Raw genomic sequence first — 17337 nt, forward strand, 5'->3', positions numbered from 1 at the left:
GTAAGCTACATATCTACCAAGACACTCTTGAGAAACTGGCCTTCCAAATAACGCAACCCATAAAATGACGCACAAAATATTCAAAGTGATGGTGAATTGGTTTGTTTTGATGTTGAGACTGAATCACTTTTTAGTTCGGTGACTTCCTACATACCCAGAAATCAAATATCTGAAAGTCTACAGCGTATAGAGCTTCCAATGTAGTTATGTATTTGAAAGACTATTCAATATCTAATCACCCGAAACCCTAGAGAATTTCTAGCTTAGGATCCTTATCCCTAGTTTTCAGGTACATTGAATAGTGGACCTTGTTTTCAGCTGATTACGGACTTATAGTGAGGTTTGGCCCACATGTCATGCTGTACTCTGGCTATGAACCCGAGCTAAGCCTATACATGTTCAGAGAACATGTCCAATTGGTCTATAGAGACGTTGTGCTGCTGAGCATTTTGTGCTCTGGCTACGAACTTCGGAATAAGCCTACAGATATAAAAGGTCCAGTCCGAGTGCTATGTCCAAAGAACATGTCCTGGTCTACATGGACACTGTCATATTGTTCATTCTATTCCATCGAACTAGATGTCTCATTGCACACAATCCCACAAAATAAGAGGATGAGATAATGTCATATGTACCATTTATGAGGGTCCACACAATTGGTTTCTAAATCATTATAAGAATCAACAATTATAGAGCCAACTACTCGATAATTCAATATCACTCACATTCTTGTACTGATCTAGCCTAATTTTAAGATCCCCAAATGGAGGATATATAGAAGAAAACTATATAGAAATCAACAAAACAATCCAATCGAGACGTAATTTAAAGTTCTTTAAAGCAAAAAAGTTACGTCAACTAAACAAATCATGGATACTTTGGGATCTGTTATAATTAAGTAGTCCACTTTATTTCCCTGATCATTTCCTGTGTTCAAAAATTCGGTTCAAAAGTGTGAGTTGATGTAGAAACACTCTTTCCTGTGTGCCAAAGCCCATAAATTGGACTTTAGGATTTGGGCTTTGGACTGAACATACGCAATATAATAATATATTTGTGGCAACACGTGCTGAACAGAAAAAGGAGTTTTCAGCTTCATTACTAAGCTAGACCGTAGAGCCGTAGACCAACAGTAGCTTTTCAATCTATTTCCTCATCTGTACATTCGTTGACTACTGTAATTATTTCTTGCTTTATAAGTCACGTGCATTATTGAAATTTTGTTCACTGGACCTTTTTAGTTTTCTATTTTAATTTGGTATATATCTTATTTTTAGTTATAATGTGTGTTCTGGTCTTCTGGAAGTGGTTTTGTGAATATTTTATGCTGTTACAATGAGTTTCTTCATTTTTAATATTAGTTTTTACCCATCAATTAACTGAAATCATGACCTAGAATTATTAATGTGTTTTTAGCGAAGTGGATCTATGATTAATTGATTATCACTTTTTTTTAATTATTATGAAAAGAACGTTGTGAGGGAAGAAATAATGCAGCAAGTGAAAAAGGCTTAAATGCTATTTTTGTTATTACAAGATTAATATCATTGATACATTCACACGAAATATTGCATGTACGTCTTTCCATGTCTGTGAATGTTGAGTTGAGGGGGGAAATTTGAGACACAACCATGATTTTGTTGCAAGCATATGCACAACTGAAATTGCCTTGAGTAACTTTAGCAGAATAAACGATAGCAACCGTCATAATTTACAATGTTGGGTGCATTGTGTCCGTTGCAAATGTATATTGCGTTGAGTGCACTTGTGCATTTAGATATGAGGAACTCTAAGAAGGATTGTGTTTTCTTCCTTTTTTGGTTGTTATTTGCAGTTTTTGTTGTGCTTATCGTGGAATTGGCTGTTGTTCTGCAACTTCATTTGTGTATTCTTGCTCTTTTATCTTTCGCATATTAGTATGTAAGGGACTTCATACTCCATTTCTCAGGAATAAAATCTCTGGGCTTGGGGAGTGAAGAACATATTGTACTAGCTATTGGTATTATATCATCATTATGCTTAGGGTCCCAGAACATCAAGTGGCAGGTCATCAAGCTAGTGACGGAAAGCTCGGTCCACTTATAGATGATTCAGGCCGCTTCTACAAGCCCCTCCAAAATGGTGAACGTGGATCCAGGGAGGTGGCATTCTACACTAAGTTCTCCTCCAATGCTAATGTCCCAGATCACATCCGCCGATACTTCCCTGTGTTCTATGGTACTCAGCTCCTTGAGGCTTCAGATGGGTCTGGTCTGCAACCGCACATTATTTTAGAAGACCTAGTCTCGACTCGTGTCCACCCATCTCTAATGGATGTCAAGATTGGTTCAAGAACCTGGTACCCTGAAGCGCCAGAAGAGTATGTTCAGAAATGTCTCAAGAAAGATAGAGAATGCACAAGTTTGTCATTGGGTTTCAGAATATGTGGTTTGCAGGCGTATGAAAGTGAAGAGTCAGGATTTTGGAAGCCTGATAAGAAGCGTCTACAGGATTTCACTTTGGAAGATGTCAGGTCATCTCTTAGGAGGTTTGTATCTTCTAACCCATTGTCAGACTCAGAACCTGATTGTTCTTATGCATCTGTTGTTTATGGTGGTCCCAAGGGGATTTTGGCACAACTTTTGGAGCTGAAAGCATGGTTCGAGGATCAAACTTTATTCCAATTCAACTCTTGTTCCGTCCTTATGATTTATGAGAAGAAAGCCGCCGAGGCAGGGATATCAAGTGCGAAGGTGAAGTTAGTTGATTTCGCTCATGTTGTTCATGATCAAGGTGTCATTGATCATAACTTTCTAGGGGGCCTCTGCTCTTTGATAAAGTTTGTCTCTGAGATCCTTGATAGTCCAATGGACAAATAAGATACATGGTGGTTTCCATCGATGAGAGAAGATCCCATTTTTTCTGCTTACTTATGCACCTGAATTGCTTGTCATTTTGAAAGTTTTACTATTATTTTCAATACTAGTTTCTTACATGTATGTGACCCATTTTTTCGGATTTGATTTTTGAAACATTGAGCCAAGTAAGAGCCATGTTAAAAATAGGGATGTATGCCAATCTTTTTCCGGACATATTCAAAGAACGAGAGGTATTTCAATGTCTAAGACAAAACAAACTTATTGACCTCTATAGTAAATAACTGAATACTGGGCTGAATCCTTTTACAATGAAAGAAACTAGTACCAGAACATTGAACAAACAGTAACATTACTTCCCAGTCGCTTTACATAAATATTTCCTAACTCACATAACATCAACAGAAAAATATAGATAACAGTCATGTAAAACTAAAATAAGTAATATTGAAGCAAAACATACCTTTGGGATACTGTTGTTGAGTACCCACAGTCTTTTTGTTTGTAGCTGGACCAATGCGCATGGCCCTGGTGGAACAGAACATACCATTCATTTCAGTCATGGCGCGCACTTGCTCACTTTCATCAGCAAACTTGACAAACCCATAGCCCTTTTTGAACGCCCAGTAATTCTATCAGTAACAACCTTTGCACCCTTAACAGACGGGTAGTGAGTCTTAAAAGTCTCTTGCAGTGTGTAATCCGAAACATCAGAAGCCAAATCTCCAACAAATATTGTATAATCAGTACCATCATCAGCACGTTTCTCTCCTGAACCCAAAGTAGCCCAATTCAACCTAAAATTCTGCTCAGTGTTGGGCATAACCGTGCCATTGAACGATTGTAAAACTCTTTCAGCAGCCGCACGGGATACAAACTCAATAAACCCATAACTTTCTGATTGCCCAGTTTGCTTATTACGGATAACCTTCACTGTCAAAACCTGTTACAAACTCAGCAGTCAAATTTACATGATGGGCAATAAGAAAAAAATGATAAAAATCGAAACTTTAAGAAAATGACCTCATTGGTATGGGCAAAACAGGAAGTCAAATAAGTTTCTTCCATCAAATCACCAATCCATAAACAATCGCGAAATTGAACTAGTACAACCTCACAACATAAACAATCTATTGTTTATTGGTTTGAACTGATTTAGTTCTTCTCACAACAACAATCTCTCAAAATTTGATGGATTGAAGAACTTGAGCAGGTTAGTTCTTCACGATTGAACTGATTTAGTTCTTATCACAACAACAATCTCTCGAAATTTGATGGATTGAAGAACTTGAGAACCAACAGGCCCAGCAACAGGTTAGTTCTTCGCGAAATTTGATTTAGTTCTTCATCTTCTGCACCTGCATAATGAATGCAAACACCAATGTCACAACTATTTTATTTCATTTTACCACTGCCAGAATTTCAGTCCTTGCTTTAACTTTGCTTATTGTGCATTCTCAACACGTCGTTAACTTTAACCCCTTTTTTGTCGAGGCAAAAAAATAAAAATCTCGAGGCTGCAATGGGCAATGCTTAAACTGACAAGCAGTCTTTTAACATGCTTCTACTGAATGCTTGAATCTTAATTGCTTTCTATGTTGCAGATTTATACAATAGTCTACAATGCCCAAACTAGTTATATTCAATACTGTAGTACATGCTATAAACTACCAATGAAAACTACTTGAAACTTGAGCTAAAATGGGGCTTATATAAAAAGAATTTACACATCCCCAAGTTATATTTATTTTCTCTTAATTTTCACGTCAATTAGAAGGAAAAAAAAAGATATGTAGAACGTTTTAAAGTGTTGGCTGTTTTTTGTTTATGCAGTTTGCATTTTTTATTTGGGAAGAATTTTGAGCGTGCAACTAGAATAGTTGATCAAAGAGGTGTTAAGAGAATTTCTGGTGAACCCAGTGGTCGTTGCGTTTTTCAGGTACATTATATAAATCTTAACTTTTGTTTTCTCCAATTTTGTTGTTTGTTTATAATATTCTGATGTTTGAATCGTTGTGTTAAGGAGAAGTAGTTGGGTTTCTTTACAGTTCATGAGCTTTTACTTCTTCCCTTTCTTTATGATCTTATTTAATCCTATATTCTACTGCAAGAACCATATTCCAAGTGATGTTGTACACTTGTACATATTTCATGATCCCAAGTATTCCACTTTATCATGTTAGGCCGTTCCAATTTGATTAGACTTAGAGACTGTAGATGATTGTCTAGAGCATCGATGATAAGAGTGTATCTAAGTACCTAGAGTTCTGTTATTAGGTACTTATGGTTTTGGCTTTAATAACACATAAAAGATAGCAGCTATAGCATTTTGTCTTATATTATTATATATTAGATTTATTGTTTCCTTTTCATATGTTCATTTTGTTTGCTGCAAATTTGAGATGCTTCATGCACTAGTTTGTCCTATGCTTGATGAGATTGATATCGTAAACCAAAGCCTAAGCCTTTTCGATTTTCACTTGTGTGTTTCCAAGATGCAATTAGTATGTCTCTCCTTGGGACTTGGTGGAATGAATGCAATGAAGCATTGTTGCGGGGTTTCAAACATTTATAACTTGTAGGAGAGTTTGAAGCATTTTCATTAAGGAAGAAATCCGACATACTTTGAACTTTAAAAGGTGATAGGGCCCATGAGTCTGATTGATACCCTATTATGCTCTTCAAAACCTGTTGCGCATTACATTTTGATGCGGCTAAGGAACTACGAGCAAGAATTTTCCGGATTGGTGGCTTAGGATCTCAAACACCTAAAAAGGATTGCTAGCATCCTGATCCCTCGGTAATGTGTGGAGTTCGGTAGGTGTGGGGTGCTAACGTCACCCTCAGTAGAGGGAAGATTCTTGAATTATTATATGAAATGTCAAGGAATGAGGATGAGTTAAGAGGAAGGGGAATTGACTGATGTTAAGCGATTAGAAAAGAAGACCCGAGGCGTCTGATGAAAGCCGAACGAAGAAGACGATAGACTAGACTTCAATTATTCTGGAGGGGGTAAAGGAAGTGGAATATTGACTAGGAACGGATAGTCCCAATGGATGGAGGGGGAAGGGGAGGTAGTTAGGTGATCCCTGCTGGTGGTCTTTGGTCCTTGAAGTGCCTTTAGTGCCATCTTGGTGGTGGAACTTTGGTTTTAGGACTATTTCTGTTTTTTGGCATCCTTTTTTGCTGTTGGTATGTCTGTAACTTTGCTATTGTGAGCTAGGTGGTTTAGGGGTGTACATGGGTTTTGGACTGGTCCTTGAACATTAAACTTTGCTTTTGTTTTGGTGTTGATGCATTAGTTACGCTATATCAATATGATAATCATTTATTGATAAAAAGAGCATCCCGAACCCTCGTACTCCGATAGAATGCATGTGAAAAACTTGAACGAGTTTTAATTCTTTTGTTTATAAGATAACATATAAAAACAAAGTTGCCACGATACAATGCCGGATCGTGTAAGAATATCGAGTAAGCGATAAGCGGGCTGTGTCAATAGTTGCAAACAATGCCAATCCAAGCCGACAACCCATGTGACACCAAATTTGATGAAGAAACTCTTCAGTTTTGTAGGTTGTGCCTTCTTAGACTAATGAATCAACAATGGTAGGTTCCATTATTTAATTTTTTTGTACAAATAATTTTCTGATCTTTGGATTTTGAGGGTATTTTTTTCAACACATGGATCAAGTGGTTGTAGGCCGTCTGCTTCAATTGTTGTCATGTAAAGCCAACAAAATATAGTCTACATCTTTAGGGCCCCGTTATAAGAGAAGATACTTTTACCATTTTATGATTAGTGTTTCTGTACATTATGTTACTCACATTTCATACTGCTTATGTTCTTGAGTCTTGACTAATAAGTAATGACTTTGATCACATGCAGCTTTTGCGAGTACTTGCTTAAGGTCTGGATACAGGGGAACAAAACTGAAGCGGTAAAACATTATAGGTGAGAAGTTCTTTCTTTGGTTATCAAACTTACTGAATGTACAAATCAAGGTGGTTTTTTTGGGTGGTTTCCCCTATGCTTGACGAGGGACAGAGTCAAATTCATTTTGTTGTAATACTTGATGTACATAAATGACGGTTCATACAGAAACAGTTTTGTATATATATACATTTTCACTGTCGTGTAAAAGTTCGGTTATATGTACATATGGTTATTGGAAGGATGTCATTATTGATTTCCAGGTTATGACAGGTTTAAGTATACGAAACGTTGACCAAACAAAGGAAATTCTGCCCAAAATTCGATAGAATTTGGATAACGTAACGCCTCATTCTATTTGTTCATATATACTTGAAGTTATCATAGCAAGCTTATAAGTATATTAGTTTTACGACTGGGATGATCTCTCTTTTCTAGTGTTTTTCTTTGTACATTGTTTATCATAGCAAGCCTTGATTTTTTTTTAGTGGGAAATGACGTACCTGTGTTTTAATTGTATGTAATGAGGTCAAACATGTGTCAAATGTAAAATTAGTAGATGGTCCTGCGACTCCATTGTCTCGCCGATCACTTGCATTTTGAAAAACAAATAATAAGTTAACAGCAAGTGTGGAAATTATTAAATAATAATTATATATATAAAGTAATGGAGGAGTTCTTACTTGGGAATGTCGTCGTCGTCTTCGGAAGAAAGTTGGTGATGAGTGAAATCAACTTCTTCGACTTCTAATTCTTCCATTTCCAGCTCTCTTTCCATCAATCTCTAATTTTTCCACGACTAACTGTTTCTTTTTCAGGAAAATTCATTGTTGCATTTGTTCCTGCTTGTGGTGAGAAGGAATATTACTTTGGCAGCGCGTGTTCAGAGTTATTTGCCCCTCCCAGTGCTTATTTCTCTTTGTATGGTTTGACAGTACAAGCATCGTTTCTTGGTGGTAAGGTCTTTTTTTTTGTCCCTAGTTCTCTTTAGATAGCTCCTCAAATTGAAAACAAACAATGTTGCTTAGCTGCTTTATTTTGAGTTCATTCTCTGTCTCATATTTAAGTTCTTTAGTTGGCTGTTTTTCATGTCTTCTTTGAAGACAGTAAATCTTCTCCATTTCCTCTGTGGATCCCTCATAGTAGCAAATTTTCACTAGATATTTTGTTAAAACTTTCATATGAAGAGTAGTACAAAGTAAAATGTTTTAGATAGGTCAATGTGTGAGAAGAGAATTGATTCTCAGAGCTGATTCTTATAGAACATGCACTGTGTCTTCATGGTAGATTTCTCTGATTCAGACAAGGACATAATTAAGTCCAAAACCACAAATAGAATGACTCACTGTTTTTTAAGTATCTAGCTTCAAAAATGTACTGGGGGTCAGCACTGTGGCTGTATATAGCAGCTCAAAGGGAACACTTAGGATTGCGAACATGCTTCTAACAGTGCAAACAAGATATACGGGATAGCACTGAATGGATTTCATCTTAATAAGTGTTATATTTTCATCTTAATTTTAAAATATTAGTCCTTCCTGTCCCTGCAGCAGCGTGAAAAACAGCAAGACCAGCTGAAAGTTTAACATTGCCAATGGTTTCTTTCAGCCCCTTCCCACGGTCCAACTCCTTACCTAGCTCTAATATTATTAAACACAAAATAAGTCCATAGATTAAAAAACACTTGACTGTTTATAACTTTAAAACCACATTTATTATTAAGTCATGCAAAGCTTACGTACTCTTAAGCTTTTTTAAGTCTCCAGACGAAGCGGCTATAAACAGTTCACTATATTTTGAACTTTCACCTGTAAACGAGAACCACCCCATTAGTACAGAAAAAGTACGTTTATACAAGAGTAAATAAGCATGGTTTGTTATCAATTGTCTAATGCCAATAAATTCTTATCTATGAAATAGGAATGTTTTCTCTAATTTTCATATGTTACTATATTATATTGATGAAAAGAATTCAAAGTCGAGTCTTGCCAGACTTGTCTTACAATAGAGTTGTAGGGAAGCGCCGATGTTGTAAACATGTAGGCACATCTCCTAGTCCTTAGCTTCAATTTATTAACTAGAATAAAATCTTAAATTCTTTGTTGACACTATATGTTTTTATTTACATTTTCAGGCTATTGTTCAACCTAATATCCAAAACTTGAAGATAGCTAAAAAGTAAAAACTTTATGTAATCATATCTCTGAAATTTAGGTAACGTGTTATATTCTATATCATCCTTTCATTTTTTTCAATGAATGTTTGTCCCAAAATTTCACATGTCAGTAAAGAATCAGTTGTTCGATCAATGTATTCCTAATATTTACTCTAAATATTTATGACATGTTCTCAAATCATTTTCCGAAATCAGACAGTACTATTTGATATATAATCCAGAGATAGTGAGACACTATCCGGGAAAAATATATATATATGATCCGGAGAGAAACTTAGCTCTAAAGTGCTTAGGGCTTAAGCTCAAACTTTAGCCCACAACATTATTTACTTGTTAGTTGATACTAAATTTTTTGGTACTGAATATTCATGAAATGATCGAGCTACACTAGCACCCCCATAGTTGCGACTTGTGAGAGACTCCTATATATAAAATTAAGTATGGCAATCACATCATGAAGAATCTTAATGGCGATAGAGTGAGTGGAGTGGAGAACTGAAACACTTTTAATTTTGTCAATTAGTTATTAGTTATTAGTCTTATTCTGATTGGTTTCCTGAATCCATCAAGTGCTTCAGGAATCCATAAAGTCTTATCCGTTGGTGTCGGGCAAAATTGTAAGCTATATATCTACCAAGACACTCTTGAGAAACTGGCCTTCCAAATAACGCAACCCATAAAATGACGCACAAAATATTCAAAGTGATGGTGAATTGGTTTGTTTTGATGTTGAGACTGAATCATTTTTTAGTTCGGTGACTTCCTACATACTCCAGAAATCAAATATCTGAAAGTCTACAACGTATAGAACTTCCAATGTAGTTATGTATTTGAAAGACTATTCAATATTTAATCACCCGAAACCCTAGAGAATTTCTGGCTCAGGATCCTTATCCCTAGTTTTCAGGTACATTGAATAGTAGACCTTGTTTTCAGCTGATTACGGACTTATAGTGAGGTTTGGCCCACATGTCATGCTATACTCTGGCTATGAACCCGAGCTAAGCCTATACATGTCCAGAGAACATGCCCAATTGGTCTATAGAGACGTTGTGCTGCTGAGCATTCTATGCTTCGGCTACTTAACTTCGGACTAAGCCTCTGGATATAAAGGGTCCAAATCGAAAGTACTAAGTCTGAGGACGCCATTATCATCTCGATCATTCTATCGAGCTAGATGTCTCATTGCACACAATCCCACAAAATAAGAGGATGAGATAATGTCATGTGTACCATTTATGAGGGTCCACACAATTGGTTTCCTGAATCATTATAAGAATCAACAATTATAGAGCCAACTACTCGATAATTCAATATCACTCACATTCTTGTACGATCTAGCCTAATTTTAAGATCCCCAAATGGAGGATATATAGAAGAAAACTATATAGAAATCAACAAAACAATCCAATCGAGACGTAATTTAAAGTTCTTTAAAGCAAAATCATTGCATGGAAACTGTGAACAAGTTACGTCAACTAAACAAATCATGGATACTTTGGGATCTGTTATAAACTTATAATTAAGTAGTCCACTTTACTTCCCTGATCATTTCCTGTGTGCCAAAGCCCATAAATTGAACTTTGGGCTTTGGGCTTTGGGCTGAACATACGCAATATAATAATATATTTGTGGCAACACGTGCTGAACAGAAAAAGGAGTTTTCAGCTTCATTACTAAGCTAGACCGTAGAGTCGTAGACCAATAGTAGCTTTTCAATCTATTTCCTCATCTGTACATTCGTTAACTACTGTAAGGGGCCATTTGTTTTTGCCTCTTATAAGATCTTGAGGTCTTATAACCTCTTATAAGATGTGGCCCAGTGATTTTGGATATTTTTTTGGTTTGTTTTTTGCCTCTTATAAGAGGCATTCTACTATAAATGTTTTATAAGAGGCTCCAATTCTATAAGTACCAAAATTGGATCTACTTCAATTCTATAAGTCTTATAACTTGAAAAATGACTCGAACACCCCCGTCCATATACCCCTAGCCTCATTTATCTTTTCTTCCTTTTTCATTATCTTATTTTCCAAATAACTCTATTACCCTAGCCACCACCACCACCACTGCTACCACTACTACCACCACCATCACCACCACCATCATTACCTCCACCACCACTACCACCGTACTATTAAGACTATCACTACCACCACCATCACCACCGCTGTGCTATTAAAACCACTACTACCACCATCACTATCAATACCACCGTTCTATTAAGACCAATATCATCACCTCCACTACCACTACCACCGTACTATTAAGACTATCACAACCACCACTACCACCACCGTGCTATTAAGACATCCATCACTTCTACTACCACCACCATCACCGTGCTATTAAAACTAATATCATCGCCTCCACTACCACCATTACCGTGCTATTAAGACCACTACCACCACCACCGCCAATTAAGGTAGTTTCCTAAAATCGATATTCTAATTATAAAAATTGATTTGAAACCGAAAATCAAACTATACGTTTGTTTCAAATTAATATATTAAAGTTAAATGTGATATAAAGTAGGGTTATATTTGTCAAATAACCATCTATAAGATGTCATGTATTTGTTTTTTCTATTTTTATAAGTGCTTATAAGAAGAACTTAAAATAAAAAACAAACCACTTTATAAAACCATCTTATAAGACCCTCTTATAACACATGGTCTTATAAGATGGGTACCCTCTTAGAACTTAACCCAAAAAAACAAATAGCCCCTAAGTATTTCTTGCTTTATAAGTCACGTGCATTATTGAAATTTTGTTCACTGGACCTTTTTAGTTTTCTATTTTAATTTGGTATATATCTTATTTTTAGTTATAATGTGTGTTCTGGAAGTGGTTTTGTGAATATTTTATGTTGTTACAATGAGTTTCTTCCTTTTTAATATTAGTTTTTACCCATCAATTAACTGAAATCATGACCTAGAATTATTAATATGTGTTTTTAGCGAAGTGGGTCTATGATTAATTGATTATCATTTTTTTTTAATTATTATGAAAAGAACGTTGTGAGGGAAGAAATAATGCAGCAAGTGAAAAAGGCTTAAATGCTATTTTTGTTATGACAAGATTAATATCATTGATACATTCACACGAAATACTGCATGTACGTCTTTCCATGTCTGTGAATGTTGAGTTGAGGGGGGAAATTTGAGACACAAAATGTTGCCATGATTTTGTTGCAAGCATATGCACAACTGAAATTGCCTTGAGTAACTTTAGTAGAATAAACGATAGCAACCGTCATAATTTTACAATATTGGGTGCATTGTGTCCGTTGCAAGTGTATATTGCGTTGAGTGCACTTGTGCATTTAGATATGAGGAACTCTAAGAAGGATTGTGTTTTCTTTCTATTTTGGCTGTTATTTGCAGTTTTTGTTCTGTCTTATCCTGGAATTGACTGTTGTCCTGCAACTTCGTTTGTGTATTCTTGCTCTTTTCTCTTTCGCATATTAGTATGCAAGGGACTTCATACTCCATCTTTCAGGAATAAATTCTCTAGGCTTGGGGAGTGAAGAACATATTGTACTAGCTGTTGGTATTATATCATCATTATGCTTAGGGTCCCGGAACATCAAGTGGCAGGTCATCAAGCTAGTGACGGAAAGCTTGGTCCACTTATAGATGATTCAGGCCGCTTCTACAAGCCCCTCCAAAATGGTGAACGTGGATCCAGGGAGGTGGCATTCTACACTAAGTTCTCCTCCAATGCTAATGTCCCAGATCACATCCGCCGATACTTCCCTGTGTTCTATGGTACTCAGCTCCTTGAGGCTTCAGATGGGTCTGGTCTGCAACCGCACATTATTTTAGAAGACCTAGTCTCGACTCGTGTCCACCCATCTCTAATGGATGTCAAGATTGGTTCAAGAACCTGGTACCCTGAAGCGCCAGAAGAGTATGTTCAGAAATGTCTCAAGAAAGATAGAGAATGCACAAGTTTGTCATTGGGTTTCAGAATATGTGGTTTGCAGGCGTATGAAAGTGAAGAGTCAGGATTTTGGAAGCCTGATAAGAAGTGTCTACAGGATTTCACTTTGGAAGATGTCAGGTCATCTCTTAGGAGGTTTGTATCTTCTAACCCATTGTCGGACTCAGAACCTGATTGTTCTTATGCATCTGTTGTTTATGGTGGTCCCAAGGGGATTTTGGCACAACTTTTGGAGCTGAAAGCATGGTTCGAGGATCAAACTTTATTCCAATTCAACTCTTGTTCCGTCTTTATGATTTATGAGAAGAAAGCTGCCGAGGCAGGGATATCAAGTGCGGAGGTGAAGTTAGTTGATTTCGCTCATGTTGTTCATGATCAAGGTGTCATTGATCATAACTTTCTAGGGGGCCTCTGCTCTTTGATAAAGTTTGTCTCTGAGATCCTTGCTAGTCCAGTGGACAAATAAGATACATGGTGGTTTCCATCGATGTGAGAAGATCCCATTTTTTCTGCTTATTTATGCACCTGAATTGCTTGTCATTTTTGAAACTATTATTGAGTTTCTTGTATGTACTTGCGGATTTGATTCATTGGGCCAAGTAAGAGCCATGTTTAAAATAGGGATGTATGCCAATCTTTTTCCTGACATATTCAAAGAACGAGAGGTATTTCAATGTCTAAGAGTATTTGCAATGCAGGGAAAAAAGGAGGGTTTGTGACTTTTTTCACCGGGTTGGGACCAAAAACGTTGTGCAATGTAGGGGTGAAAAACCGCGTGACTATTTTCCCCAGTTCAAAACAAGGTGAAACCTTCTACCGAGATAGTGACTGACTTGTTAACTTCGGACGGGATGTTGGATTCCGTCTGGATTACAAAACTCACCAGATGGAATCCAATATCCTGTCCGTAGTCAACGGTCAGAAAGTCAGAACGGTAAAAAACGGTCAAAATAAAAAACTTTTGTATATATACAATATTTGTTTCATTTCAACTCACACTTCCAACAATCATATATCATATTTCTTCTTCTTTAAAATCAGTTCTTAAAAAAAACAAAATATCAAATGGCATCAACTCAAGCATCTCAAGCAAGTGGTAGCACTCAAGCAAAAGCGAAAACTCACTTTAGCATGTCCGATGATCAAGCTCTATGTCTTGCTTGAATAAAAATTAATGAAGACTTCATTGTTGGTGCTTTCCAAAATGCAAATGGATTTTGGAATCGTGTAGCAAACGAGTTCAATCAAGTACGTGGGTCGGATAGGTCTTCCGATTCAATTAGCGGTAGGTGGAAATATATTTCAAAAATGATGAACAAGTTTGTTGCAATTGTGAATGCGGTGGAGGCTCGACATGCAAGTGGTACAACAATACAAAGCCGGGTAATTACAACGTTGTCAATTTGAAATTTATTGATTATCTTAGTCTTAGTCTAATTATTTCCGTCTTAGTCTAATTATCTTAGTGTATTTATTATTTCCATTTTAGTCTTAGTCTAATTATTATCTTAGTCTAATTATTATTTTAGTTTAATTATCTTAGTCTTAGTGATTATTTTAGTCTAATTACCACCATTTTATTTTTTAGTTGTTCGAGGCAAGGATGACGTACCAACTACAAGAAAAATTGGCTTTTTCACTTTATCATTGTTACGTTATACTCAAGGATAATCCAAAGTGGAGTAACGTTTTTGAGGCAAGGTCAAGCCGCCCCACAAAGGGAAAAGGTTGCAAAAATGATGGTGAAGATTCAACTTCTAATTCACCAAGTGTTGGTGGAGTTGAATTAGAGGGTTCTCAAGAAATAGAGCATCCAAAAGAAATGGAGCGTCCTCTTGGATCAAAGAAAGTCAAGTCCAAAAGGAACCAAGAAAAATCAGTTGGTATGTTGAAGGGTTACTTTACACGTTTAAATGATACATTTTCACATGATTCAAATGAAACACAAAAATGCTTAGAACTTAGGGAAATGGAACTTGTATATGGTCAAAGAACTGTGATGGCAAGAGCAGAAAAAAATCAGATTCAAGCAGAAAAAAAATCAGGTTCAATTGGAAAAAATAAAATCAGCTTCAAAAGATGCAATATGAAGCTAAGATTTTAGTGACCGATACAAGTGTCCTCCATCCCGATACTGCTTTTATAATCGAGCAACAACAAGCTGAATGGGCAAGGGCAAGAGGTGGTTCTAGTTCTAACTAAGCTTATGTAATATCTAGTATTTTATTTTAATTAAAGCACTATGTATTTTAATTAATGCACTATGTATTTTAATTTCATTGTATTTTTAATTAATGAACTATGTATTTTTATCTAACTGTTTTTTTTAATTAATGCACTATGTATGTTCTGTCCAATATAATTATTTTCATAGAAATACAATTACCAATAAAATTAAAATACATTGTAATACAGTTCATTAAAACACAACTCATTAAATACATAAGAACTTATAAGAATTACATAGGAAATACATTAGGAAATACATAGGAAATACGTTGGAACTTAATAGTTCACGTTAGGAAATACATAGGAAATACATTTTCATTTCCATTTTAATTTTCGCCTCCTTCTCCCTCATCTGGATCCGACCAATTTGGATTATAAATTGGTACCGAATCTGCTGTTTCTTCAATGTCAGTCCAATTAAAAACATGTTCAACTAAGTCCTTTTGAAGATTAGTATGCGTAACTTCATTTCTAATCTTATTTCTTGCTTTAATCATCTGATAGACAAAATGAAAATCATCATCTTCCTGAAATAGCACAGGTATTGTTTCTTTCCTCTGACCTTTCCAATTCCAAACTCCACTTTCACGTTCATTTTCAACAATCATATTATGCATTATAATGCATGCCTTCATTATGTCTCCAAGAACAACAACACTATGACAACGCGCAGAAGCCTTAACAATATGCCATCGTGCCTGCAAAACTCCAAATGTCCTTTCAACATCCTTTCTTGTAGCTTATTGACGTTGAGTAAAGATCTTTTCATGTTTATTTCTTGGATAACGAATGGCTTGAACAAATGTGCCCCATTTTGGGTAAATACCATTAGCAAGATAATATCCCATATCATAGTCATTACCATTCACATTAAATGCAACAGAAGGAGCCTCACCTTGCTCTAATGATTCAAAAACATGAGAACGATGAAGCACGTTAATGTCATTATGCGAACCTGGTAAGTCGAAGAAGCAATACCAGATCCAACAATGTTTGTCTCCAATGGCTTCAAGTATCAAAGTTGGTTCCTTCTTGTACCCTACATGTGTTCCAGCCCATCCACTTGGACAATTCTTCCACACCCAATGCATACAGTCGATTGATCCAAGCATTCCTGGAAAACCCCTTGCCGCATTTTCAGCTAATATCCTAGCAGTGTTTGCCTCAGTTGGTCGTCTCAAGTACTCTTTCTCAAACGCCGTGATTATTGCCTTGCACCAACGCTTCATAGATACATTTGTTGTGGAATCTCCAATTTGTAAATACTCATCCGTTGAATCAGAAGAACAACCAGTTGCTAATTGTGCAACTGCAGCTAGTCCCTTCAGAACCCGAAATTGCTTGCCGACCCAATCCATCCACCTTGTCTTTAAAGTAATCGTCGAATGATGCAACAGTATGCAACATATACATAAATAACTCTCTTGTCATCCTGTATCTTCGTCTAAACTTATGAGGAGGCCACCTACAAGGTGTTGTGAAGTAATCCCTCATTATCTTTTGTTTCTTCGAAATCACCACCATCTCTAAACGTGTACTCTCGCCGCTTCACAGATCCACCGCGTTTGTCCATCCCACATCTTCAATTTCAATGGCTGCTTGAGTCATTAATACCCCCCAAAGAATAGATAATAACGCAACCTCCTCCTCCTCCCTTCTCACCTCATCATATCATTATGCTCATCTCTTACTCTTTCCATGTAGTCATCTTCTTAAAGTACTAGAAGAAGACGACCCGGTAAAACCGAAGACTTAATCATTTACTACTAGATCCTCCCCATAACCTTTGGTTATATGCAATTCTTTTTTCTCTAGACATTTTTCCTATTTTTAGCTTGGTTGTGGGGAAGAAGATGGCTGTTTGTTTGTTTGATATAAAAGAAAGAAGAGTAAAACGAAATATGAAAGGTAAGGTCACATGTGATACTTCGATTTTGGTCCACTTACCAATTGACAACACATTTTATCAGATTTTTGTTCACTCTCCAAGTGACAACACATTGTATCCAAATGTCTATCCAAATGTACCCTCAATAATTCCAATGGGCCACCATCCCCATCCATAATTCCAATGTTTTGAATAGTAAAAGATGTAGTGAGAAGGACTTAAAAACCAGACGGAATGTTACATTCCATCTCGGTATCCCCATACATTATTCCTATCAGAACCTGTCAAAACCAAACCACCTGCAAAAATG

The 17337-nt window shown here is 36.4% G+C and overlaps 2 protein-coding genes and 1 pseudogene across 5 annotated transcripts; 2 read left to right on the top strand and 1 right to left on the bottom strand.

The window, feature by feature from the left end:
* The first annotated feature begins 1091 nt into the window (after nt 1–1091).
* Nucleotides 1092–2922, top strand: LOC147522289 (inositol polyphosphate multikinase beta-like). Its single transcript, XM_086592524.1, has 2 exons — nt 1092–1177; nt 1949–2922. The coding sequence occupies exon 2, from the start codon at nt 2016–2018 to the stop codon at nt 2856–2858; it is 843 nt and encodes a 280-aa protein (XP_086448650.1). The 5' UTR covers nt 1092–1177; nt 1949–2015; the 3' UTR covers nt 2859–2922.
* Nucleotides 2923–3091: 169 nt separating this feature from the next.
* Nucleotides 3092–4011, bottom strand: LOC147522290 (polyadenylate-binding protein RBP45-like). Its single transcript, XM_086592536.1, is given in 3 exon segments — nt 3092–3469; nt 3472–3798; nt 3879–4011. Coding segments are annotated over 3 exon segments (564 nt in total). The 5' UTR covers nt 3924–4011; the 3' UTR covers nt 3092–3277.
* A 3596-nt stretch (nt 4012–7607) lies between these two features.
* On the top strand, nt 7608–13530 carry LOC147522291 (inositol polyphosphate multikinase beta pseudogene; annotated as a pseudogene). 3 transcript variants are annotated; one of them, XR_015212933.1, is made up of 2 exons: nt 7608–7745; nt 12352–13530. The product of XR_015212933.1 is annotated as an inositol polyphosphate multikinase beta pseudogene, transcript variant X1 (transcript). The 3 variants fall into 3 exon arrangements; XR_015212938.1 differs by having other exon boundaries at nt 12436–13530; XR_015212939.1 differs by lacking the exon at nt 7608–7745 and adding an exon at nt 10123–10717 and having other exon boundaries at nt 12467–13530.
* Nucleotides 13531–17337: the final 3807 nt, after the last annotated feature.

This window comes from Coptis chinensis, chromosome 1, assembly GCF_015680905.1.
Source record: "Coptis chinensis isolate HL-2020 chromosome 1, ASM1568090v1, whole genome shotgun sequence".
Taxonomy (NCBI): Eukaryota; Viridiplantae; Streptophyta; class Magnoliopsida; order Ranunculales; family Ranunculaceae; genus Coptis; species Coptis chinensis.